Here is a 27,269-nt window from a genome sequence, read left to right as displayed (position 1 = left end):
CAACAGGCCTATGGCGGTGCTTTTGCTCCACACGAGCCTCCTCCCACCTTACTTCATTTCACCCCATCACTATATCCTTCTACTCCTTTCTCCCTCATGTACTTATCTAGCTTCCCCTTAAATGCATCTATGCTATTCACCTCAACTACTCCATGTGGTAGCAAGTTCCACATTCTAACCACACTGAATAAAAAGCCATTGTTCATGCATTTAAAAAAATAGTACATTTATGGTAATACATCTAAAATTTTGTGTCTGTGCCCTCATCCTGTTGTTAATTTTTCCTATTATGAATTCCAACGCACACTTTTATAATGGAAATTGCTTTTGTAAACGTGTCACATTTTAGTTACAATCTCCATCTGTGATGGCACTGTAGCACCTCAGTTTTGCATCTCACCAGTCCTCAGCCTGTGCTGCAGAGAAACTCCTATGCTTCAACCAACTCTGCTTCCCAAATTGCTGTAAATTTTGCTAACTGGTCACGACTACCTATGTGCAATGTCACGGGAGATCAACTAGTATATTTATTTCCTGTAATCATAAAATCTACAAGTATGTAAAAAGGAAGAGAGTAGCAAAAGCAAGCATTGGTCCCTTAGAGGCTGAGACAGGAGAAGACACAAAGGGGTCGATTTTCAGTGCGCCGTGAGGCGGGCTTTTAGGCTTGCGGGGGGCTAAAATCCCGAATTTGGGGGTCCAGACACCATCCCGCCCAAAACCTGCCTCCATGCAAGTTTCAAGGGAGGCGGGTACCTGCCCCGCACTGGGACCCGCCGACCCAAGGCGGGAAGGGATTAGTGCCAATTAACTGCCTGTTAACAGGTAGTTAACAGGCAGTTTTTAGCCTAATCCCTATTTTGAAGGTTGTCGTGTGGGATTCCCGACGGCTCCAAACCACGCCAGGTTAGAGGAGTCAGGCCGTCGAGTTGAAGGACTTGGAGGGGTCGAGATGTCGGTGTTCAGGTGAGTGATGTGTGCATGAGTGCAAAGGTAAGTGTGTTTGATGTGTCTAAAGAAGTGTAAATTACCTGTACTTACCTTTACAGCCTTCCTTCCTCTGGGCTTCGGGAGTCCATCATTCAGCCGGCACAGAAAGCAGAATGGCTGCGATGTCAAAAGTGACAGCCTGCAGCTTTTAGTGCTGGCGAGATTTCTAACTGAGTCTGCGTAGAAGGACTCAGGTTAGAAGTAAGACTGTCAGTGTTTGACAGCTTCAAGCAGCTGTGAAACACTGATATTTCATCTGTCGACACGTCTTGACAGATGAAATTTCAGTCTGTGACATCACCTGTTGCCGGGTGGCCCTTAATTGGCCTGTTAAGCCCGCCCAGCGGGCTCAACAAGGTCAATCAAGTTAAAATCGCATGGATTGGCTGCATCTCGATGGAGGCGGGACTACAACCCGAAAGTTGTAGTCCCGCCTCCTTCCCGACTTCTGAATGAAAATCCAGCCCAAAATGTATACCAGAATGTAACTAGCAGGGTAGGTATAGTGGGGAACCAAAGGGCTAATGAGAGTAAGGAACATAAATTAATTAATATCAGTAGAGAAAAAGTACTTGGGAAACTAATAGGACTAAAAGCCTTCAAATCCCCATGACCTGATGGACTACATCCTAGGGTTCTAGAGGTGGCTGCAGAGATAGTGGATGCATTGGCTGTGATCTTCCAAAATTCCCTAGATTCTGGAAAGGTCCCAATAGATTGGAAGGTGGCAAATGTAACCCTGCTATTCAAGAAAGGAGGGAAGAGAGAAAACAGGGAACTACAGGCCAGTTAGCCTGACATCAGTCATCGGGAAAATGCTGGAATCCATTATTAAGGAAGTGGTAACAGGGCACTTAGAAAATCATCATATGATTAGGCAGAGTCAACACGGATTTAAGAAAGGGAAATCATGTTTGACAAATTTATTAGAGTTTTTCAGGATGTAACTAGCAGGGTAGATAAAGGGGAATCAGTGGATGTAATATATTTGGATTTCCAAAAGGCATTCGATAAGGTGCCACATAAAAGATAAGGGCTCATGGGATTGGAGGTAATGCATCAGCATGGATAGAGGATTGGTTAATGGACAGAAAGCAGAGAGTTGGGATAAATAGGTCATTTTCAGGTTGGCAGGCTGTAATTAGTGGGGTGCCGCAAGGATCAGTGCTTAGGCCTCATCTATTTACAATCTATATTAATGACTTAGATGAAGGGACCAAGTGCAATGTATCCAAGTTTGCTGATGATACAAAGCTAGGTGGGAAAGTAAGCTGTGAGGAGGACACAAAGAGCCTGCAAAGGGATATAGACAGGTTAAGTGGGTGGGCAATAAGGTGGCAGATGGAGTATAATGTGGGGAAATGTGAGGTTATTCACTTTGGTAGGAAGAATTGAAAAACAGAATATTTTTTAAATGGTGAGAAACTATTAAATGTTGGTGTTCTGAGAGATTTAGGTGTCCTCATACAGGAAACACAGAGAGTTAGCCTGCAGGTACAGCAAGCAAATGGAAGGCAAATAGCATGTTGGCCTTTATTACTAGGGGGTTAGAGCACAAGAGTAACAAAGTCTTGCTACAGGGCTTTGGAGAGACCACACCTGGAGTCCTGTGTACATTTTTGGTCTCCTGGTAGATGCTGAGAGGTTGTTTCCCCTGGCTGGAGAGTCCAGAACTAGGGGGCATAGTCTCAGGATAAGAGGTCGGCCTTTTAAGACTGAGACGAGGAGGAACTTCTTCACTCAGAGGGTTGTGAATCTTTGGAATTCTTTGCCTCAAAGGGCTGTGGATGCTCAGTCATTGAGTATATTCAAGGTTGTGATATAGATTTTTGGACTCTAGGGGAATTAAGCGATATGGGGATAGGACAGGAAAGTGGTTTTGAGGTTGTAGTTCAGCCATGATCTTATTAATGGGTGGTGCAGGCTCAAGGGACCATATGGCCTACTCCTGCTCCTAATTCTTATGTTCTTATGTAATCATAGAATGGTTACAGCACAGACAGAGGCCATTCGGCCCATTGAGCCCGTGCCAGCTCTCTACAAGAGCACTTCAGCCAGTCCCACTCCCCTGCCCTTTCCCCATAGCCCTGCAATTTTTTTCCTTCAGGTATTTATCCAATTCCCTTTTGAAAGCCATGATTGAGTCTGCCCCCACCACCCTTTCAGGCAGTGCATTCCAGAAGCTAACCACTCGCTGCGTAAAAAGTTTTTCCTCATGTCGCCTTTGGTTCTTTTGTCATTCACATTAAATCCTTGCCCTCTGGTTTTCGACCCTTCTGCCAATGGGAACAGTTTCTCTCTATCTAGACCCATCATTATTTTGAATACCTCTATCAAATCTCCTCTCAACCTTCGCTGCTCTAAAGGAGAGCAACCCCAGCTTCTCTAGTCTATCCATGTAACTGAAGTCCCTCATCCTTGGAACCATTTTCGTAAATCTTTTCTGCACTCTCTCTAAGGCCTTCACATCCTTCCTAAAGTGCGGTGCCCAGAATTAGACACAATGGGGGGGATTTTAACTCAGGTGCGGGATGGTGTCGTGTTATCCGAATTTCGTGTTTCCCACACGAATCTAAATGGATGTGGGAGATTGATGCAATTTTAACTGAATTGGCCAATTGATTTCCAACATGTGGGAAGCCTTTGCAAATGGGTTTTTCATGACTGAAAGTCCCCTCCGATGACGTCATCATTGCTGCTGCATTTAAGGTCCACAGCAAGCCTTGCTTCTTCTGCAGACTGCCAAGCTTCTTGACTGTGCAGTGTGAGGGAGCTGCAGCAAATATGACAAGCGGGAGGGCCACATCAGCTCCTCGCTTTGACGAGGTGGCACTGCAGGCATTAGTGGATGGGGCTAGGACCAACAGGGAGGTGCTCTTCCCTTCATCAGGGAGGAAGAGGCCTCCCACTCAGACCAAGGCAGTGTGGATGCAGGTAGCTGAGGAGGTCAACTCCTTGGGAGTCACCCGCAGAACCTGGATACAGTGCAGAAAAGATTATGACCTTCAGTGCACTGGAAAAGTGAGTATGAATTTCCCATCACCCTCAATCTGATCCCCATTGCCTTTCCTCACCAGCACTCAGCTTTAGCAATCTCTTCCTCCACATCCCACTTGACACTGATATCCATGCACCATTACCCATTCCCCCGCTCGCTATGCTCAATCACATAACTATTCGACCATGCAGCCCTCACACTCCCCATCACTCTGATGCTTTGAACATAACTGACAACACACAGTTGGTCTTGGTCTTGCAACCTCACTCCATCTTTGTCTCCTTCTAAATATCTATGCTATACAACCTCTACACTCACTCCTTCATTCTCACTCAACCTCCACTTGTCTCTCTCATTGCAGGAAAAGAGAGAGCTCACAACAAAAGAGAGCGAGCCAGGATAGGAGGGACAGCCTCAATAGCCCACCTGACCCCCTGGGAGGAAGACGTCCTGGAAATTATGGGAATAGAGGATGATTCGCGCGTGGGGGACAGACAGACGGGTGTAACACAGCAAGCTGGTGACAGAAAAGTTTCCCATCTCTCTTTGACATTGCATGAGTCGCTGATAATGATTGTGAAGCTGTAACAGATGGACTTATGAGCATCTGCAAAAAGCTATGTGCATGTAGCCTTTGCATCACATCCCTGACTCTTTCCTTTACTCCCCCACAAGACCATCACAAGCATCTGTTCCCCCCTAGCCAGGAAGAGGCTGAGCAGCCAGACTCCTCAGAGGAAGCTGCAACCTCTGAGGGTGCAGCGTTAGCAGGATTCAGCACACCCAGCACCAGCGCAGACACTCACCTCGGTGGGACCTTCGGGACATAGAGTAGTGTTGTCACCTGGTGTATCACAGCTCACAAGTGAACATCAGCAGATTGTGGAGACAGGGACAGCAGTGGAAAGTCCTAGTCGGAGGACACAGGACTCTGCCAGCTCGGCTCAGCAGCATGTCGACCCTCTGCCTCTGGGTCCATCCGTAAGATCAGAGGCGATGCAACTCCAGGCACAGATGCAAGAGTCTCTGGCAGGTTTTGTCTCTAGGGTTGCTGCGAGTGTGGAGCGAATGGAGGAGTCCATAGCGAACATCAGCAGAGCCTTTGTGGAGTCATTGGCACATGAATGCACACCACAGAAAGGATGGCAACCTCCGTGGAAAGGATGGCTACCATAGAGAAGAGGATGGCTACGGTAGAGGAGGAGCTTAGTCGCCAGGGTATGGAAAATATGGTCATTGTTCAGAATAGAATGACATCTCTTGAGGAGCGATGGGCATCTATTGAACAGAGAAACCAGACCTTCATGGAAGTCCTTCGGAGTAGGACTGCCATTGCAGTTACGGGTCCCCATGGCCCCCCTGATGTGCAGCAAGGTGCTCTCCAGCCACTTCCAGGCGCTGGCCCCTTCTGGCCTGTGCAGCTTCAGGTGGGTGAGCAGCAGCCTGGCACTCCTGCTGTTGTTCCTGGTTCTGCTGGTGCTGCGGCTGGTGCTCGAGCTCCTCTAATGCCCAGATGGGAAGGAAATAAATGGCTCCCATGCTTCTGGCATATGCCTCTGTTGAGGAAGCGCTGAGTGAAGGTGGCGAGAGGAGTTTCCCAGGTGGTCACACTGGAGATGGGCGTGAGGCTCCAACCTTCCACAGGTGTGGTTAAGCCTTCTAAAAGTTGCCCCAGACCAGAGACCACTAAATCCTGCCACCTGCAAATGATGGCTGATCAAATCTCTTTAATGGTTGACCTGCAGTTGATAGTCAGCAATCCAGTAGTGCTCCCGCCAGGTTTCACATTCGTGTTTCCCACCAGGCGTGTTTCAAGTGGGAAAAGGGTTAAATTTGCAAGGGCCTTTTAAAATAGGATTATAGAGGCCATTTAGTGGTTATTAAGGGCCTTAAAGAGCAGTCCCGCCTGTTGGATGCGGGACGGAGTCGGGACCATCAGACACGTTAAAATTGCTCGGAGTCGGGAACCAGGTTTGGGGGGGGGGGGGGGGGGGGGTATTCCCGCCCACCAGTTTTTGCAATTTTAACCCACGCACGCCTCCAAGCCCGGCTCAATGAAAATCGAGCCCAATACTTCAGTTGAGGCCGAACCAGTGTTTTATAAAAGTTCATCATAACTTCCTTGCTTTTGTACTCTATCGGGGCGATTTTTTGACATCGGAGGAGGCGAGTTAGGAGGCGGGAAAATCAGATTCAAAGAGGTCGGGTTCGGAACCCGCCTCCAAGGGATTTTGCCGGTGCCGATTTTGCCAGTCGGGAAACGCTCCCGCCTCCAGCTGGCCATTGCACTAATTAACTTCCTTAAATGCTCGGTAAGGGCTTCTCGAAGACTATTTTGAGAGGCCCTCGTGAATTTCCCAGCTTTTCGGCGTGATCCACGCACCTCCTAAACCATGCCAGGTAAACCTGGAGGGTTGACTCGTGGGTGGCCTCCTCACAGCTGCAGGTCTAACAAGACATCATTTATTGCAGCAAGGATTACTTGCCGGTGCCAGACCTTGGCTTTAAAAGGTCTCTGAACACTTTTAAAAGGCCTTCTGAAGTCAGAGGTGCTGCTTCTTAAATCCATCAACTGTGGGACCTCCTTGGAAGACCCTCTCCCCGCTTGCAATGAGCACGTCCCCAAAGGGGGCATCTACAAGCAGCATGGGAACCATTCATTTTCTTTCTGCATGGACCTCAGATGAGGAGGAGGAGGAGGAGGAGGATCTGGAGGAGGAGGAGGAGGTCAGAGTGCCGGTGTATCAACCAGTGGCAGAGGCAGCACACGAGCACATGGCTGCCCGGGATGCACTTATCATGGCCAGATTTACATAGGTTGCCCAAGTTGACACATGTCCTTTGCTCCATCCTAGGACATCATTGACAATGGACATGACTCTCTAGCCTCCTTTCACTCAGGCCACCAACCTGACAACGCAAGTGTGGCAGTGCCCACAATGTGGCGCTGCCTAAGGCAAAAGAACAGATGCCATAACGCCAACATTTTGGCTTCAAATCATTTTAATGCTTTCCAACATGGATGGCATTTCATCAATACACAGAAACAATCTCCCTATCTGCACACAGAACTGGAGGTTATATCCCTTGCCAGCTGTACCCATACAGCCTTGGTTTCTTTGGCAGGCCTCTTCCTCCGAGATGAGTGGAAGAGCACCTCCATGCTAGCTCTCACCCCCTTAAACAACATTTGCAGCGTCTCATCCGAGAGCCTCAGGGAGGCCCTTGCCTTGGAATTGGACATAGTGGTTTCTCAAAGATGTTGGAGGTGGTGCAGGAGACGCAGAAATCCTGTGGGATGAGCCAAGGGAGCAAGAAGCCATAAAATCAGACTGGGAAAAGCACTGTCAACAGAGGAGAGTTTTAGTGCCAAAACACTAATTGACCAAGGGCATCCCACACCTCTGAACTCAAGTGGACAGCCAGGGGAAAATCGCAAATTTTTGAAACCTATCAGAGGAGGTGGGGTTTCAAACCCACCCAAACTGAAACCCGCCTCCATCTCGCCGCCAGTGGGAAAATCGCGCCCCTATGCCTCTATTATGAAGACCAGGATCCCGTATGCTTTTTTTTAAACCGCTTTCTCAACCTGCCCTGTCACCGTCAACGATTTGTGCACATATACCCCCAGGTCTCTGTTCATGCAACCTCTTTAGGGTTGTACCCTTTAGTTTATATTGCCTCTCCTTGTTCTTCCTACCAAAATGTATCACTTCACACTTTTCTGCATTAAATTCCATCTGCCACGAGTCCACCCATTCCACCAGCCTGTCTATGTCTTCCTGAAGTCTATCACTATCCTCCTCACTGTTCACGTTTTGTGTCATCTGCAAATTTTGAAATTCTGCCCTGTACACCCAAGTCCAAATCATTAATATATATCAAGAAAAGCAGTGGTCCTAGTACCAATCCCTGGGGAACACCACTGTATACATTCCTCCAGTCCAAAAAACAACCGTTCACCACTACTCTCTGTTTTTCCTGTCACTTAGCCAATTACATAACCATGCTGACGCTGTCCCTTTTATTCCATGGGCTTCAACTTTGCTGGCAAGCCTGTTATGTTGCACTTTGTCAAACACCCTTTGGAAGCCCATGTACACCACGTCAACTGCATTGCCCTCATCAACCCTCTGTTACCTCATCAAAAAACTCAATCAAGTTAGTTAAACACGATTTGCCCTTAACAAATCAGTGCTGGTTTTCCTTAATTAATCCACACTTGTCCAAGTGAATGTTAATTTTGTCCTGGATTATCATTTCTAAAAGCTTTGAGGCTAAACTGACTGACTTGTAGTTGCTGGGTTTATCGTTGCAACCTTTTTTGAACAAGGGTGTAACATTTGCAATTCTCCAGTTCTCTGGCACCATCCCTGTATCCAAGGAGGATTGTAAGATTATGGACAGTACCTCCGCGATTGCCACCTTAACTTCCCTCAGCGTCCTAGGATACATCCCATCCAGTCTTGGTAACTTACCTACTTTAAGTACAGCCAGCCTTTCTAGTACCTCATCTTTATCAATTTTTATCCCATCCAGTATCTCCACTGCCTCCTATTTCACTATGACTTTGGCAACATCTTCTTCCTTGGTGAAGACAAATGCAAAGTACTCATTTAGTACCTCAGCCATGTCCTCTGCCTCCATGTGTAGGTCACCTTTTTGGTCCCGAATCAGCTCCACCCCTCGTCTTACTACCAGTTTACTATTTATATGCCTACAGAAGACTTTTGAATTCCCTTCTATGTTAGCTGCTATTCTATTCTCATACTCTCTCTTTACCCCTCTTATTTTCTTTTTCACTTCCCTCTGAACTTTCTATATTCAGCCTGGTTTTCACTTGTATTCTCAACCTGACATCTGTCATACGCACTCTTTTTCTGCTTCATCGTACTCTCTATCTCTTTTCTTCATCCAGGGAGCTTTGGTTGCCCTACCTTTCCCCTTGTGGGAAATGTACCCTGACTGTACCCAAACCATCTCTTCTTTAAAGGCAGCATATTTCCTGCTATTCTATTGCTTGCTTGCCTGTACTACATATATGCATCTAATTTTACAATAACTAAGAAACGTTGAAGCTTCCTTTCCCAATTTATATTCTAATTATGATCTTGGTAACACATTTTTGAAGGTTTTTTTTTGTAGCCCAAGAGGCATCTGTTGAGTCTGTATGTCCCAGTTAGGTTTAGGATCAATCACTGGACACAGACAACAAGAATAACTTTTAACAGGTCTTTACTATTCGAAGGTCAGGGCTGAACTGCCCAGCAAATCCTTGCACAACACTTATATACCGGTGTGGTCACCACCGGTATTACAGTATACAGCAGCCAAGAGAAAGTAGTACATCTCTTAAGGTAGTTCTCTTAAGGTGGAACAGGTTACATACACCACAATCCTCCCTTTTTAGCTTAACAGTTATATCCCCATTTAACAGAACATAATAACATATATATATACACAACTTCATGCAAAACAGTTCAAAGATTCAGTCTCTGAGGAGGCCTCCTGATTCGAGTTGGATAACGCCTTTCAGGGGTCTCTGATTCTCGTTGCTGGGGTGACTCATCTAGTTGGTCTCTTACGGATTGGACATCATCATCAGGTACATTCACTTCTGAGGTAGATGCTTCAGGTTCACTAACTTCTTCCACGGTTGTCTCTGCCGTAACCATGGGTTCGACCCTTGTTCTCGATTCTACCAGTTGGTCAGCATGACGCCGTATTACATTTTCACCAATATCTACCGTGTACATCAGGGGTCCTTGTCTGGCCCGAATTGTTCCAGATTGCCATTTCTCGTTTTTATAGTCCCGGGCTAACACTGGTTGTCCTATTTCGAAGCTCCGAGTGGTCTTGTTATTTATATGCTGGAACTGTTTGTTTTCAACTTCCCGCCGCACATTTGGTTTTAACAAGTCCAACCTGGACCGCAACCTCCTGTTGTAGAACATCATGGCAGGACTTTGGTTTGTCACTGCATGAGTGGCGTTTCGATATGCCAGTAGGAATTTGTCCACCTTGTGTTGTAGTGGAATCTGATCTTCGCTCATGGCCTTTATTGCTTTTTTAAACGTTTGTACAAATCTCTCGGCCAACCCGTTTGTAGCCGGATGATATGGGGCAGAGGTATAATGTTTCACCCCATTCTTCTTCATGAATCCCTGGAATTCTTCTGACACGAACTGCGGTCCGTTGTCTGAACATATTTGTTCTGGCAATCCATTTCTCGCAAATATCGTTCTTAACACCGCGATCGTCTTTTCCGAGGTAGTGGTAGTCATCTTAATCACTTCTGGCCATTTAGAATGTGCGTCCACCGCAATTAAAAACATGGAGTCCATGAAAGGACCAGCAAAGTCAATATGTACACGTTGCCATGGGGTTGAAGGCCATTCCCATGGATGCAGCGGTGCAATCGGAGGTGCATTTTGCACTTTTTGGCACCCTGAGCAGCTTTTCGTCAGCTCCTCTATCTGTTGGTCGATACCCGGCCACCACACACAAGCCCTAGCAAGGCTTTTCATCTTGACTCCCCCCAGATGACCTTCATGCAGTTCCTTTAGAACTCTCTCTCTTAACTTAGGAGGAATAATCACCCTTGTTCCATACATCAATGTTCCTTGACAGACGGACAGCTGTTCTTGTCTTGCTGAGAATGCCGGTAACAGTGGATCACCATGTGCTGGCCATCCCTTCACTGTCACTTCGTAGACCCTGGACAGTGTCGGGTCGTTCCTGGTTTCTCTTTCAATACTTGCATTGGTGACTGGTAAACATTCGATGATGGTCGAGTGAAATAACTCAACAGGGTCAACCGTCGGTGCCTCCTCCTCTGTAGGTAGTGGCAGGCGCGACAGCCCATCAGCATTGCCATGCTGCTTTGTACCTTTGAATTCTATCTGATATTGATGTGCCCCTAGGAAAAGGGACCATCTCTGGAGTCTCTGTGCTGTCATCACCGAAACACCCTTCTTAGGGTTAAAAATGGATACCAACGGCTGGTGGTCTGTCAGGAGCGTAAACTTTTGGCCCTGCAGGTAATGATTAAATTTCTTTACTCCCCACACAAGGCTGAGAGCCTCCCTATCTATCTGAGCATAATTGCGCTCAGCGGAGGTCAATGATCTGGATGCGAACGCAACTGGCCTCTCCTGGCCATTTGGCAACTTGTGTGAGAGTACTGCCCCAATACCATATGGAGAAGCATCACAAGCCAAACGAATAGGCAGTGTTGGGTTGAAGTGAGCCAACACTTCCTGAGGTGATCAATGCCTTGCTTTCGCGAAAGGCCCTCTTACAGTCCTCGCTCCACTTCCATGGTACTCCCTTCTGCAAAAGAGCGTTCAGCGGGTGCAGCACCGTGGATAAATTTGGCAGAAACTTATGGTAATAGTTAATCAACCCTAGAAACGACCTCAATTGGGATAAATTATCCGGAGCGGGAGCCTTCACAACAGCTTCGATCTTGTCAGGAGACTTATGAAGCTCCTCCTGGTCAATGACATGACCACAGTACGAGATCCGCTTCTGAAAGAATTCACATTTCTGGCGATTAACTCGAAGACCATATTCTTTCAATCTGGTGAGCACCAGTTCCAAGTTTGCAAGGTGTTCCTCGTCATCATCTCCTGTAATCAGAATATCGTCCAGGTAACATTGTGTACCTGGAATTCCCTGTAATACCTGCTCCATGGCCCTCTGCCAAATTGCTGGAGCCGATGCCACTCCAAAAACCAGTCTATTATACCGGTACAAGCCTCTATGCGTGTTGATCGTGAAATACTGGCGTGACTCTTCCTCAACTTCCATCTGTAAGTACGCCTGCGCCAGGTCTATCTTGGTGAAGTGTTTCCCGCCAGACAATGAAGCGAAGATATCCTCAATCCGCGGAAGCGGATACTGCACCGTGTGAAGCACCGGATTAACAGTGATCTTGAAATCTCCACAGATGCGAACCTTCCCCGGTTCCCCCGGCTTGTTGCTCAATGAACGCTTCATGACTGGGACAATGGGCGTGGCCCACTCACTCCAGTCTACCTTAGACAGTACTCCTGAACGTTCTAGCCCTTCCAGCTCAGCTTCCACAGCAGGTCGTATTGCATAAGGTACCGGTCTGGCTTTGAAAAATTTCGGGTTTGCATGTTCTTCAATCTTGATGTTTGCCGTAATTCCTCTGTGTTCCCAGTCCTTGTTGGAACACCTCTTTAGCATCGTCCAATATTCTGGACAATCGTTTAGGTTTGACATCTTTTGTACCGGAATCTACCGTTAGTGCTTTTAAGGAATGCCAGTCCATATTTATTTTCCTAATCCACTCCCGTCCCAGTAGTGGTGGACCTCCCTCAGGTAGCACATATAAGTCCATTCCTCGGCTTTCTTTGCCCTTGTGGACCACCTTTACCTCTATCTTCCCGATGGGGTATACTCTTTGCCCCGTGTATGTTTTCAATACAATCTCCGTATCCCGTAGGGGAATATGTGGGAATAACCTTTTGTAATCCTTCTTATTCATGACCGTCAATGCCGATCCAGTGTCCAATTCCATCTTCACTTGGACTCCTGCTATCTGAAGTGTGACCCAAATTGTTTGGAGGTCTGCTTCCTTACCAACATTGTGTACTCTTAGACTACCCAGTTCATTACTGCTGGCGTCTGAATCTGACTTCTGTTCGTTCGAACTGTTCTCTGTCACCTTGTGTACCTTTTTGTACTTTTCCTGCGGTGACTTTTTGTTGCTGGTCTTCTTTCCTGACCGGCATACTTTAGCTATGTAACCAAGCCTGCCACATTTTCTGCATTCCTGATTTTTGAACCAGCACTGGTTCTGATCGTGTGTTGTCTTTCCACAACGATAACATTTTACTGTACTCAAGACCATTTGCTTGGTAGAGTTCCGGTGACCGTAGCTGCATTTCCGCAGTGCTTCTTGCTGCGGCTTCTTGCGATGCTGCAATAGTGACAGCTTTATCAAGCGTAAGATCATTCTCTTCAAGCAGTCGCTTTTGTGTTCCTTCTTTTACCAATCCACACACAAATTTATCTCTCAGCGCATCTGCTAGCCCTGTCCCAAACTGACAGTACTTCGATAGCTTACGTAGTTCAATTAACAATTCAGCGTTGCTTTCGTCTTTCAACTGCGTTCTTCTGTAAAATTTAAATCATTCCGCTATCATCAGCGGCGTGGGGTTTAAATGATTTTTCAGGACAGTAACAATATTCGCGAAGGTCTGATCCGCCGGTTTAATTGCTGATAGAAGGTGCTTCAATAGCCCGTATGTCTTCGCCCCCATTGAGCTTAATAAGGTTAATGCTTTCTCATCATCTGGTACCTTATTTGCTTTACAATAAACTTCCATGCGTTCTACATACGTGGTCCAATCTTCGACATCACTATCAAAGGTATTAATGCTCCCATGTTTAGGCATCCTTGCAAGTTTTTTAATTTTTTTTTTATTTTTTTATAAATGGCGGCTTCCCGAGCTTGTCTTCTTCCCCCGCCTACTAAAATGGCGGCTTCCTGCGCTTGGCGGTCTTTCCCGTGCTCGTCTTCTTCCCCCGCCGACTACAATGGCGGATTCCCACGTTTGCCTTCTTCCCCCGCTGGCTGCAATGGCGATTGCCTTGCTGCTGCCGTTCTCGCCTCCCCAGCGGTTCTCACTCCCCGACGCTGCTTTGCCTTGCAGCCCTGCTTGCAGCCCGGTCCTTTACACCGGCTGCGTTTGAATTCTCCGCGGCTCTCGTGCCTTAAGCTGCCCCAGTCGCTGCGCCTCTCGGCCTCGATTGCAGCCCGGCCCTTTCTACCGGCCATGGTCGAGCTCTCCGCCCTTATTCCTCCGTTTTCCCTCCCCTACTCCACAGTCAACGCGGCCGACTTTCTGCTCGTGTCGCTGATCGGCTTACCCACCACCGTGGTAGAAGGGATGAACACTGCCTGTCGCTGATGGAGGGCTTCGTGGTCAGAATTCTTTTTCTTTTTAACCCGGGTTCTCGATGCCTCCCGTGCGATGGTGCTCAGCAGGATGATGAGGGTGGATGCCTCTTCTCGACGCCCGTTTTGAGGACGAAGCTGCCTTGGATGTAAATTTGCCGCAGGGTAAGATCGGACTCGTCGCCACTGTTGAGTCTGTATGTCCCAGTTAGGTTTAGGATCAATCACTGGACACAGACAACAAGAATAACTTTTAACAGGTCTTTACTATTCGAAGGTCAGGGCTGAACTGCCCAGCAAATCCTTGCACAACACTTATATACCGGTGTGGTCACCACCGGTATTACAGTATACAGCAGCCAAGAGAAAGTAGTACATCTCTTAAGAGAACTACCTTAAGGTGGAACAGGTTACATACACCACAGCATCAGCTGCTCCATGATGTTACATTGGGATTGGGCGTCATTCCTTGGTTACCATGAACTAGCAACAGGCAAGATTCTTCAGTCACATTGCTTCCACTGACCAATCGCAGGGCAACTTATAGCTGCAGAGAGGAATCCCTGCACCAGCACACCATGTAATTCAACATGATTCATTGTACTGTAATTTCTCACCAAATTTATACCATTGTAGAATAAATATGGTACAAAAATCATAGCTAACTCTATATCAGCTGCATCATCTCTACTGAATCCCACCCACGGAGATAGTCTGGCATACAGTAATATTGTGTTGGCTCCAATCTAATAATGTCTCAGAATCTAAAATGTATGAGATGTACATTGGAGTTCTCTTACTTTAACTGATACAATTGTCTCTCTGAGCCAGTAGATGGCACACTGATAGACACAAATATGTTGGCAGCTAGATTATACACGCACATCTGGTGCTCCGGCTTCCTCCACTCAGCACACATATTGTACGTGTTCCAGATGAGCTTGTGGAATGTTGCTCCGAAACTCAAATAAAGTCAGTCAGAGAACATTTCTGAATGCAGTTAGTATAAACTGATCAGTCCAAGTGAAGAATGGTAAGTATTATCACCCCACTTGCACTGGCACACAAGTATGCTGAGGAATTTAGAATTACTGCAACAAGGGCATTAGAATTATTGTAGAAAGCACTCTATACCAGATTCATTACAGAAAAGATAAATTGGAATGTGATTTCCATGATTTCATTACCACTACCTTGGGCAAATTACAAATGCTGAGGCCCACAAATGGTCATAAATTGTGTTTTAAGCAGCCCTGTGACAATTCTAATAGCTGTATATAGGGTTTAGCATATTCTATTTTGTAAGGGGGTCATAAACTCATTGAACCATATTTCGATCTCCTTTTCCAGCACAGAGCTAGCCTGAGATTGTACTAACATTTATTTTTACATAGTTAATAACATTAAATTCTGTATTATTTCATTACTTTGATAGAAATGAACAGTATTTTACAATTACCACAAAGTGCAAAATACCAAACCTCCACGTCACTGGAAAAGGCAGTGGGAGGGGGCAGGGGGGGTTACACAGTCATCAGCTTGCACATCATTCATCCATTTGAATACATCAGAGTTCAAATTCAGAAAGCTATGTCTACATAGCACAGCATACCGATCCTGTAGCTCAGTAGAACTGGGTAAGATGGCAGAGGATGGGGAAGGGGTGGGGGCAGTGCAGGAGAATAAAGCAGGAAGCATTAGGGAAAGTAGAAAAACAATGCAGCAGTCAACCAACAACCAAGGTGCAAGAACTCTACTGTTCTGAGGTCTGGATCAAAGAATCTTTACCTTATAGTGTACGTATATCCTTTTAGTAAATTTCATAAATGTTTTTATGAAGCTTACTCAATATTGGGTGATACCAACTGATCTCCATTGCTCACAGGCAGTCTGAGGGTCTGGTACAATACTGTAATAAATAACCGCTAAACCGGCCAGCCCCTTTCAGGGGAGTGCTCAGGTAATCCCTATGGGGCAAGGAGTTTAAATAGATACTGAAGTAAATTAGAGGCGAATGATTATTAATGGTATTTGGAAACTTCTGCAGGTTAGTCGCTGTTTGGCTCCTATTTTTGTTACCCTAAACGCAAGACGCTAAACAGAGATGAGGAGCAGAGATATCTAGAGATAAAACAGATCTTTAAAAGGTGGGAGTGTAGGAATAGGCGTATTCCTAACAAATAACGGAGCTTGACTCGGAAGAACAACAAACAGGACTTTAATGTTGGATTAGTTGAAATACAGCAAACAACGTAGATCGATGCAGGAGAGCCGTGGAACAGGTCTTTCCCCAGCGGGGACGCCACGAGGACTGAGTAGGCAGTCCCGTGGATTGCGTGATGACGTCATCGCGTTCTTCCCGCGCTTGGGTAGTCACGTGACGACGTCATCGCATTTGCCCGCGCTTGGGACGGTCACGTGATGCGCGACGTGACGTCATTGCGCTTACCCGCGTCATCGAGAATTATGTCCGGTAAGTAAGGGACACTCGGTGGTACCGCTACATGCGCCGCGCCCCCCCAGAATTCGCTTTAACGGTCGGTGTCAAACGATGAGATGGTCTGACGAGCCTGTCCGAACGACTCCTGTAGTCTCGAGACGGAGACTGCTGGGTGGCTGATGGTCTGGCGGGTGGTCGTACTTGGGTTGGCGTAACGACAATGGGTGGTCGGTGGTCATGCTGTCTCGACTTGGCGGGCGAGGTCCAAATATGTGCTGGTTGTGAGTGGATCCTTGCGTGCGTCGTGGCGGATAAAATGTATTCAGCCATGCGAAGGACCGTGGAAGCGTGTGACCTCTGTAGCCCGTGGTTCGAAGCGGGCGCTGGGGCGAAACAGCCGGCCGCGTCATAGTGACTGGCAGGTTGGGCAGACGCGGACCATGGCTCTGTCATTGTTGGAAAAAGGTCCCCAGTCAGACGAAACCTGCAGGAACGCCGAACGGGTGATCCATGAGGAAAAAAACGTGGGTCTGGGCAGGTCGGTGAACTCGCCGACAGGCGAGCGAACTCTCCGGCAGTCGGGAACGCACGGAACGGTGCGTGCCGTAGTACTACTACGGTAACACAGAAGAGAGTGAACCGTTGCTGCGTTGATCAGTGATGACAGCAATTTTCACGTGGCCGATCGCGGCCGCGGGATGCCCGTTGGACCCGTCCTCGATGGTCGCAGCGTCAGTAGATGTTTGCTTTTGTTGAGGGGAAAACTGTAGAGAGGGCGGCAACACTTCTAGTTGTTGCTGATTGCGGTAGGGGGAAAAACTGCCGGGAGGGCGGCAACGCTTCGCTGTTGCGCAGAACTGCGCGTGGTAGATTACACAACCCAGCAGGCTGACGAGCTGGGGCGGCGTCTGCGGGGAATGAGTCTTCGTGTTTCGCGAGGGATGGGTCCTCGTGGTTTGCGAGGGAAAAGTCTTCGTGGTTCGCGAAGGATGGGTCCTCGTGGTTCGCGAAGGATGGGTCCTCGTGGTTTGCGAGGGAAAAGTCTTCGTGGTTCGCGAAGGATGGGTCCTCGTGGTTCGCGAGGGATGGGTCCTCGTGGGTCGTGAGGAGCGAGTCCTTGTGGGTCGTGAGGAGCGGTTTGCGAGGACTGAGTCCTCGTGGCATCGCCGCCGGGGCGTGCTCCAATCTTGTGGGCCCGAAAAACCTGCAGTACTCTCGCTATGAGGGGTGTCATACTTGCTGTTTCGTTGGGGGACGTCATGGAGACGGACGATCCGTGAGGCGGTAGAGCCGTCAAAAATGGAGACCGTATCCGGGTACGTGGTCTGCGCCGTATCGATGTTGCACAGGGCGAACGGGGCTTCTACCTTTATAAAACACGAGGGCGATTGTTGCTCCTAGTGTTGCGGTAGCTGAGCGAAATGGCTGTAGCTTCCATGCGTGCTTCTTTCGTGAAAGACGTTCACGAAAAATCGGGGTCCGGCTGCGCTGCTTTCGTGAAAAACGTTCACAAAAATCGGGGTCACCAATGTAGGTATTGATGAACTCCCCTCCTCACGTCGGTCACCAATTGTAGGAATTGGTGTTCGTCGGATGTTGTTCGGCGTGCTCTTCTTCTGTGAAACCGTTCACAGAGACGGGGTTCAGGCTGTGCGCTTCTACCGTGAAAAACGTTCATGGAGATGGGGTCACCAATGTAGGTGTTGATGAATTCCCGTCCTCACGTCGTTGGGTCACCAATGTAGGAATAGGCATATTCCTAACAAATAACGGAGCTTGACTCGGAAGAACAACAAACAGGACTTTAATGTTGGATTAGTTGAAATACAGCAAACAACGTAGATCGATGCAGGAGAGCCGTGGAACAGGTCTTTCCCCAGCGGGGACGCCACGAGGACAGAGTAGGCAGTCCCGTGGATTGCGTGATGACATCATCGCGTTCTTCCCGCGCTTGGGTAGTCACGTGACTTGCGTGATGACGTCATCGTGTTTGCCCGCGCTTGGGACGGTCACGTGATGCGCGACGTGACGTCATCGCGTTGGTCTGCGTCATCGCGTTCGCCCGCGTCATGGCGTTAAAGAGAATTATGTCCGGTAAGTAAGGGACACTCGGTGGTACCGCTACAGGAGTGTCGGCCATAAAGGAAATGGGGGGGGGGGGGGGGGGGGGGGTGAAATTGGTCTTCATGGACACTGCAAAACTGGTGATAGCGAACCGTTTTATACAATGGAAAAGAAAATCGGGCAAAGTGGCTGCTGATTCGTTATTGCCAGGTTTGCACTACTGCCAAAGATCAATTTCACCCCTAGGTTTTATAAACAGGCAATTTAATGCTAAAGTAAGGAAATAATGCTGAATTTGCACAAGACATTGCTTAGGGTACAACTGGAACAGCGTGAAGTCCCCATTATAAAGAAGGTGTTAGAATCATGGAAAGGATACAGCAAAGATTCACTAGAATTACATAGTTATTTTTTAAAAAGCTAAGAAGAATGGGGACATTTTTCCACTGGAACGGGGAATTACTGTGTTTAGTTTTGGGTGCCTGCTACAAGTTTCAAGTAGGCATAAGATATTCTGTAAGGTGGACCACTCCATAAGAGGTCTGATTGTCTTACGCTCAGAAATGTGCCAGCAGTGTCCAATATCTAATTACATGATAGCATAACCTGTGAGTCTAACAATAGGACCCCCTCATGATCTGAATTGTATATTTACACAGGTCTTTCTACAAACACTTGGTGAGGGAGGCTGGATACGAATCGTTAAACTACTTTATTTTACAAGTGAATCTATCGTCAAACCAAATTCCACTTATCTAACTTGATATCACCTCTCTCTTTATTTCTAAATTACTTCTGACTACAAAAGTTGACCTCCTGGATTTTATCTTCCAGCTCCAGGGCCCAGGCCTACACACTGCAGTCTCATTTAAAACCTAACTGCCCATGTGTCCCTTTGTCTTCTTCATCCTTTGTTCCCAGTCGGGGTGGGGGGGGGGGAAGCTATGATGCTGATTTACTCTCTGGCCAGTGATTCACAAGTAGGCCTGCCAATATAAAACAGTCATCTCTCCTCCCCGTTGTGGTGTGGGTTTAAAGACATCTTTTGCTGTTCTCAAAATGAATGGGAGCTATCCTGGCTAATGGGCTTGGGATGAAACAACTGACCCTCATTTTATTAGTTTTGACATTCCACAAACTGGCTCTATTACATATTTTCAATGTTTGCAGCCTGTGTGGTTTTTTTTTTAAGCTTAGTTTCAACATACAACATTTTATCACAACTCAGTCCCAATATGTGAAAGTGCCCCATTATAGATAGGACAATAAAGCCATAGGCATATAAATTTGGGCATGCCAATTTTTCGGGCGTGCGGACACAGGGAGCAATTGCTGTAACTGAATGGTGAGGCCTGAGGCGCACCCGATATTGGGCCTCAGCCCCCATTACCATTGGGCCAGCAAATTGCGGACAGCAACAGGTGACTCGCTGGCTTGAAGGTCACAGCGGCCCTCAGGTAACCGACCGTGAAGGAGGACGATCGGGTTGGGAAGGAAGCAGTGGTCGCAGGGGAGGTAGTGGCAGTGATCGGGTGTGGGAGGAAGTGGCGATGATAGGGGAGGCAGTAACTGCAGCAGCTCGCTTTCCTTGAATGCAGGGTCGGGAGGAGCTGCTCCTCTCGGTTCCACTCCTCCCGGCTCCATATTCAGGTAAGTACATTTTAATAGCTTAATTTGTTGGTTGCGGCCTAACAGGCGGTCCCTTTAAGGACCACCTATTAGGCCGCATGTAGACCTGGTTTTCCTGAGTGCCGCTGGCACTGGCTGCCTCTGGGCAAACAATCTTGGTGAGGGCCTCAAACCAGTGTTAGGCTCCTTATTTGCATGTGCAAAGGGCTAACGCCTGTTTCAGATGTGGGAATTGCAGACAATTTTTTGGCCTTTACCTATGCGTCAGGTGGCGCACTTCTGGCTTGTAATGAGCATGTGCTTCCTGCCAGTTAAATTGGAGGCTTAGGAGGCCATTTAGCACCCAAACAACGGGCGCGAGATGGAATTTCTAGGGCACAGAGTGCAGGTTCACCAAGGTGATGCAAAGGATGGAAACTACAGCAACGAAGAAAGACATGAGAAACTAGGACTGATTCCATTGGAGCAAAAGAGGTTAAGAAGCAATTTAATAGATGTCTTTAAAATTGTGACGGGTTGATAGAGCAAACAGGGAATTTCTTCTGGTTGGGGATTCAGTAATGAGGGGTCGTCAACTTGAAACTGTCACTGAGAAAAGAGGTTAAGAGAAATTTCAATGCAGGGAAATAGGATTAGAGCAGATAGCTGCAACTGAAGAGCTAGATCAGGCACCAGCACGATGGAACAAATGATTCCCATCAATGCTGCAATTTCTATGATTACCTCAACAACCTTTTCAGGTTATCTCAAGGTCAGAAAAGAACAGCAGGAAATAACTGCCTTTCTTCTCATTTTGTTTTGAAGTGTATCTATAAAACAGCAACAACTCACAACTGAACAAAGTGTGACCCTGGCAGTGCAATAGACAAAACTTTTATATAAATAGATGGAAAAGTACTGCAAATGAACAATAGAATGGGAATGTATTTTGTCACCACATTTTGACACAGAAATCCTTAAGCAGCAGGAGGAAGGTGAAAAAAAGTGAAACTCGGTCAGTAGTAAGCATGTATTAAACTAGTTAGTTATTGCAAAAAGATTATATCAGCACTCAAGTATATTTTTCACTTTTGATTCAATTGATTTACTGTTATATTAACATATACTTGAAAGGCATGTAATTCGGCTTTGATAAGAATCATTTCAAAACTTAAGTTCTTTAATTAAAAAAGACAAAGGGATATTTGATGGAAAGCCACTGAATATATCCACAAAGGAGGGGCAACAGCACAATTCATGTGTTGCTTAAATGTGTAGTTCCCAATCACCAGCAAGAAATTCTATGTTCAAATACCTGCTAAATAATATATTTTATATGTACTACAGGTGCGGTACAAGTTTTCAGTTATTATTTCAGCTTGATTAGTCAGGACCATTAGAAGCACAGCAGGTGCTTTACTATCTCCCATGTCTAAGTAGTGATTTTCAATTCTCTTTTGCTCTGCAGAGAATAATCCTCCACTTCTGATCTCAGCCAAGGAAGCCCGGTGAAAAATCAGATGGTTCACCTAATTCAAAAATTAATTAGCAAGACTTGTCAGAAATTAAAAGCAGATACAATCCTCCTAACTAATACATATTTTAGTTGTGAAAAACTAAATTTAAGTTTCTGGATCCTTGACTTGCTTGTATTGTATATAAACAATATTTTCATGCTGCAATGATGAAACCTTCGCTACCAAGCTCAGTAACACGGATGCAGACTTTTTTTTCTCCAAACCTGTTGATTTTAAGGTGTACTGTAAAATCTTGCATCAGTTGCACCTTTATACAGATTTTGAAATGATCTGCAAGCTTGGGGTTGTGTTTTATTTGCTGGTAGAATTGTAACTTTTAGGGCCACATAAGAAGTTGTGAGTGCCACTAATGCACCAAATTTTATGGTGTTTGTTACATTATTGCAATATTTATAGTTTGAGGCACCATGCTGGCAATGTAAACTATAGCTTCCCCCATGATGTTTTCAGAGTTTTAATTAAGATAATGGTGACTGAGTAGGATACGGAGTAGAGTATAGGAAATTGGAAACAGGGATTCCTCGTCAATCAAGAAAACTCCCAAGTAGAGCCAGAACATGATTTGTCGTTCAGCGGTACTTTGTTTTAGGCAGCTCTTGATACAACTTTACTTTCATAAGACCCTTCTTAGACATACAACTCAAGTAGTTCCAGACCCTGCCACTAAATAAATTATGCAAATAAAACCGCATAACAATAAGAAAACTTACGGGATTGTCGATATACAGCATTGAATATTTTGATGTCCATGGTACCTTTCGTGCCTCCACTAGATTTGAACATTTATATAAAAAGATAATGTTAAATTAGCAAGTAAAAGCTACTGAATTTAAAACATGAAAGATTAGTCTTCCTGGACGATGGCTTTTCAAAGCCAACAGAATCGCTTGTTCTTTACGTTGTATGTTGTTAAGGTTTGGCCAGATTTTTTGATGACTTGAACTGAAGATGGGAGCCCACTTATGCACCAAGTGATGTGTAGTTATGCCTATACATGGTCTAGGCCCCTGGTGATAACCAGCCTATCTAATCTCATGAAGAAAGTGTTCACCAAAAACAGAAAGAGCAGCAAAGTTCAGCTCAGCTCATGAATTTCAATACCACCATTTTTAAGGCAGTAACCTCTTAATAAATTTCAATGCACTGGAAATAAAGAACACGTCTTGTGTGAGAATGTTCAATTGCAATGAAAGATTTTCATATGAACCACAAATATAGCTAGTACTACCAGCTCCAGGTGCATTTCTGCAACCTGAAGTTACCAATTAGCAACACTATTCTGCACCGCAATTTAGCGTATTGGTTTCTAGTTGCTGGATACGTTTTGCAGTCTGTATAATGCTATTCACACATTCAAGGATGTTCTATCCCCTTACATGAGTAAGTTAATGATGAACATGGAAGAATGTGAAATATTACACAGCAGTTACTAGAGAAACATTGCGAACAAAACCCTATATCTGTTTAGAGGAGAGCTCAGCTAGAATTGTTACTTTCCCAACAGTAGGTGGGGAATGGGGGTTGGAGAAGGGACATGAGTGTCAATTCTTCACACATACAATATCAAATAAATGATCATTTTATTGTGCTGCAGTGTGCTTTTGCGCATGGGCAGGGTACAAGCACTCTTGCAAAAAAATAATTATAGCATCTCCCTTCCTGAACCGCAAAGTTGAAAAATATATAATTCACTATCAGTTAGTGACCTGCATATACTTCAGCTTAGCAAGTTAAAACATGAAATAATAATTCAGAATAAATTGAAAGATCCCACTAGTGATTTTTTAAAAAATAACTAAATGGCCTCTTCAAAGCATTCTTGAAAAAAACACATTTCAGAGGAAGAATAAGTTAGAATTTGCGATATGTAGTCAACATATCCACCTTATAAGATCAAAGTTATACTTACAAGTAAGATTTTTAGTAACAACATATGGCCCATGTTCAACAAAAAGCCCAAACATTGATGTGCCTCCAGGGCCCCCTTGAAGCCATAGCAATACAGGGGCATTTTCTGGGAGCGTCTGTAAAAGCATACACAGTCATCATTAAATCATGAATAAAAACACTGAAATGATAACTAGCATAGATTCTGGGGAAAGTGCCTGTGGGGACCGGGTTTGGGAGGGGGAGGGGGGGGGGAAAAGAGGGGAGAAGAAAAGAATGCACTGCTTCAAAACTAATTTTAATTGCAGCTACAGGGGGAAAGACCCAGTTTTTCTACAATACAAACAAAAAACAATTAACAGGAACAAGCAGATAGTAGGTTTGATACACTACCAGGAAAAAAATGCAATGAATAAAAGAGTCTCTTTATCGGCCCTGCAAGTCTCAGTGCCTACAGCAGTCAGTGGGGGAGGGGGTTGACCATACGGTCATTAATTGCATTTTTATTGGAACCAGCAGCTGGTCTTAAAAAAAATTCCTGTGCTGCACGATGAAAATAAAGGCACATAAAAACAGACAATGCTGGGGATACTCAGTAGGTCAGGCAGCATCTGTGGAGTGAGAAACAGAGTTAATATTTCTGGTCGATGACCCAGTTCTGACGAAAGGTCATCGACCTGAAACGTTAACTCTGTTTCTCTCTCCACAGGTACTGCCTGACCTGCTGAGTATTTCCTGCATTTTTTGTTTTTATTTCAGATTTCCAGCATCCACAGTATTTTGCTTTTGTAGGGGTGAAAGGACAAATATGCTAACTCTGTATGTTATCTCAACCCCCCACACCATGAGTTTTTTCTTAAAGTTGATAACCATGTAGTTCAAGGGGATAGTGACAAAAAGAAAAAGAATTGCATTTATATAGCTTCTTTCACAACCTCCGGACATCCCAAAACGTCACAACCTCCAGACACAGGAACTAATTTGCACAGAGCTAGGTCCCACAAACAGCAATGTAATAATGACCAGATCATCTTTTTCTTAATTATGTCGGTTGGCCAGGACACCAGGGAGAACTTCCCTGCTCTTCTAATAGTGCCCTGGGATCTTTTACATCCACCCGAGAGGGCAGACGGAACATCGGTTTAACGTCTCATCTGAAAGACGGGAAAGGATAGTGGGTAGAGGTAGGGGGAAAAAAACAGGCAGAGGGAACGAGAAGGGAGTTGCTGAGCACTGCATTTGTCCCACATCTGCTACCGGGAAGTACAAATTGCAACCTTGGCAACTCTTTTCCCTGCCATACCACCCACCACCTCCCACACACAAGGACAGAAGGGAAAAAGAAGCAGAAACAGGAGAGAAATACCAAGGTGAGAAGATAAGCACAAAGCAAAAGAGGAAAATGACACAAATACAACTGAGGGAATGAAGACAGAGACCGTATGCTCTGATTCACCTTGAGCAATTCCACAGGGAATTCACTAGAAATATTTTTAAAGTTTTACATATAGCATTCAATTCCTATACCTACAGGAAGATCACCATGTTATTTCAGTCATGACTAGGTGTCACACCTAGTTTAATCTGGTGAGGTTTAAATTTCCCATATACTTGTGTTGTAATTACTTTTAGTTTCTTCCAACATTTGCTCCTGCAAGGTACACGACGCTGTGATGCTATGCTCCACAGTGCCATTGTCTGAGGTTTACTGAAATGGGATTTCTCTCTCTCCCAGATTCCTCCAGAATTCTCTCTCCATCTCAATTCATTATCATGATTTTAAACAGTAGCAAACAACTACTGCAAGCATCTGGTTTTCTTTTTATGTTTTTATATATGATTTTCTTACTCGTTGATATTTTTCTGTAATTCAGCCAATCTTATTTGTAAACTATACCTACAGGGACATCCAATCCCTCTACACTTCCACCCCGCATCAAGATGTCCTGATGACACTCCGCTTCTTCCTTGAACAGAGGCCCAACGAGTCCCCATCCACCACCACCACCCTCCTCCTCCTCCGCCTGGCTGAACTTGTTCTCACATTGAACAACTTCTCCTTTGACTCCACTCACTTCCTCCTATGCTTGCCTTTTCATGGGATATATGGAACATTCTTTGTTCTAGTCCTACTCAGGTCCCCTCCCTCACTTTTTTTCCAGTACATTGATGACTGTATTGGTGTCGTTTCCTGCTCTCACCCTGAACTGGAAAATTTCATTCACTTTGCTTCCAATTTCCACTCTTCCCTCACCTTCACACGGTCCATTTCCAACTCTTCCCTTCCTCGACTTCTCTGTCTCCATTTCTGGGGATAGACTATCAACAAACATCCACTATAAGCCCACCGACTCCCACAGCTACTTGGACTACACTTCCTCCCACCCCGCTTCCTGTAAAGATTCTATCTCATTCTCCCAGTTTCTCCATTTCCGTTGCATCTGCTCCGACGATGCCACCTTCCACACTAGTGCTTCCGATGTCTTCCTTTTTCCTCAACCGAGGATTCTCCTCTACCGTGGTTGACATGCCCCTCGACCATGTCTGTTCCATTTCCCACACTTCTGCTCTCACCCCTTCACCTCCCTCCTAGAACCACGATAGGGTTCCCCTTGTTCTCACCTTTCACCCCACCAGCCTCCATATTCAACGGATCATCCTCCGCCATTTCCGCCACTTCCAGCGTGATCCCACCACCAAACAAATCTTCCCCTCCCCTCCCAGCATTCCGAAGGGACCGCTCCCTCCGCAACACCCTGGTCCACTCCTCAATCACCCCCAATATCCCCTCCCCTTCCCACAGCACCTTACCATTCAAGCACAGGAGATGTAACACCTGTCCTTTTACCTCCTCCCTTCCTACCGTCCAGGGCCCCAAACACTCCCTCTAGGTGAAACAGCGATTTACTTGTACTTCTTGCAATTTAGTATACTGTATTCGCTGCTCATGATGCGGTCTCCTCTACATTGGGGAGACCAAACGCAGGGGTGACCGCTTTGCAGAACACCTCCGTTCAGTCTGCAAGTGTGACCCCGAGCTTCGGGTCGCCTGTCACTTTAATTCTCCACTCTGACCTTGGCCTCCTACACTGTTCCAGTGAAGCTCAATGTGAGCTCGAGGAACAGCACCTCATCTTTCAATTAGGCACTTCACAGCCTTCTGGACTCAACATCGAATTCAACAATTTCAGACCATAACCTCTGCCCCTATTTTTCCCCCAGATAGCAGCGGTTGATGATTCTGTTATTCCCATTTACACCTCCTCTAGACTCATCTTTTGTTTCTTTACTTGTCCCATTACCATCTCCTTGTGCTTTGTACAATCATACATTGTCATTTACTCACTCCTGCCTTCCATTCCATCACAGACCTTCCCTTTTGTTCTTTCCTCCCCTGCCCTTGCTTAAAAAGTTACATCTCTAACTTTTTCCAGTTCTGACGAAGGGTCATTGACCTGAAACATTAACTCTTTTCTCGCTCCACAGATGCTGCCTGACCTGCTGAGTATTCACAGCATTTTCTGTTTTTATTTGTAACCTAGATGTCTCCCGATCTGTGGCTGGCTCTCACTCTTTTGGCCCCACTGTTTCTCTTCGATGTGGCTGCTTCCGTTGGCTTCCCCACACTCCTCTGTAGCTGACTCTCTCCACTTCCTCCCCAATCTCATTCTGCTCCTCGGGTCTCTCTGACCACTTAGACAGCCTGCACTTCGTTTTCTCCATATAAATTCCACCTCATTTCTATCCAGTTCCCGTCCACTCTTCTTTTCCCCCACATTTATTTCCACTCGGCTCAGTTACTACCATTTACTT

The 27,269-nt window shown here is 46.0% G+C and overlaps 1 protein-coding gene across 5 annotated transcripts in view; it reads right to left on the bottom strand.

The window, feature by feature from the left end:
- The window catches only part of cpvl (carboxypeptidase vitellogenic like), a 122,456-nt gene that overhangs the window by 74,498 nt on the left and 20,689 nt on the right, over positions 1 to 27,269 (bottom strand). For 4 of the 5 annotated variants that reach the window (XM_085988616.1, XM_085988617.1, XM_085988613.1 and 1 more), the window contains 2 exons: positions 23,479 to 23,593; positions 22,280 to 22,338 (listed from right to left, as the gene is read on the bottom strand). The exons of the other annotated variant lie outside the window; for it this stretch is intronic. In XM_085988616.1, the coding sequence (XP_085844742.1) occupies positions 22,280 to 22,338; positions 23,479 to 23,593 (174 nt within the window). The remainder of the gene's footprint in view (positions 1 to 22,279; positions 22,339 to 23,478; positions 23,594 to 27,269) is intronic. 5 annotated transcript variants of the gene reach the window in all.

This window comes from Somniosus microcephalus, chromosome 5 (genome assembly GCF_052327205.1).
Source record: "Somniosus microcephalus isolate GS21.2 chromosome 5, FLI_Smic_1.0, whole genome shotgun sequence".
In the NCBI taxonomy this organism is placed as follows: domain Eukaryota; kingdom Metazoa; phylum Chordata; class Chondrichthyes; order Squaliformes; family Somniosidae; genus Somniosus; species Somniosus microcephalus.
This window is presented reverse-complemented; position numbering and strand designations above follow the sequence as displayed.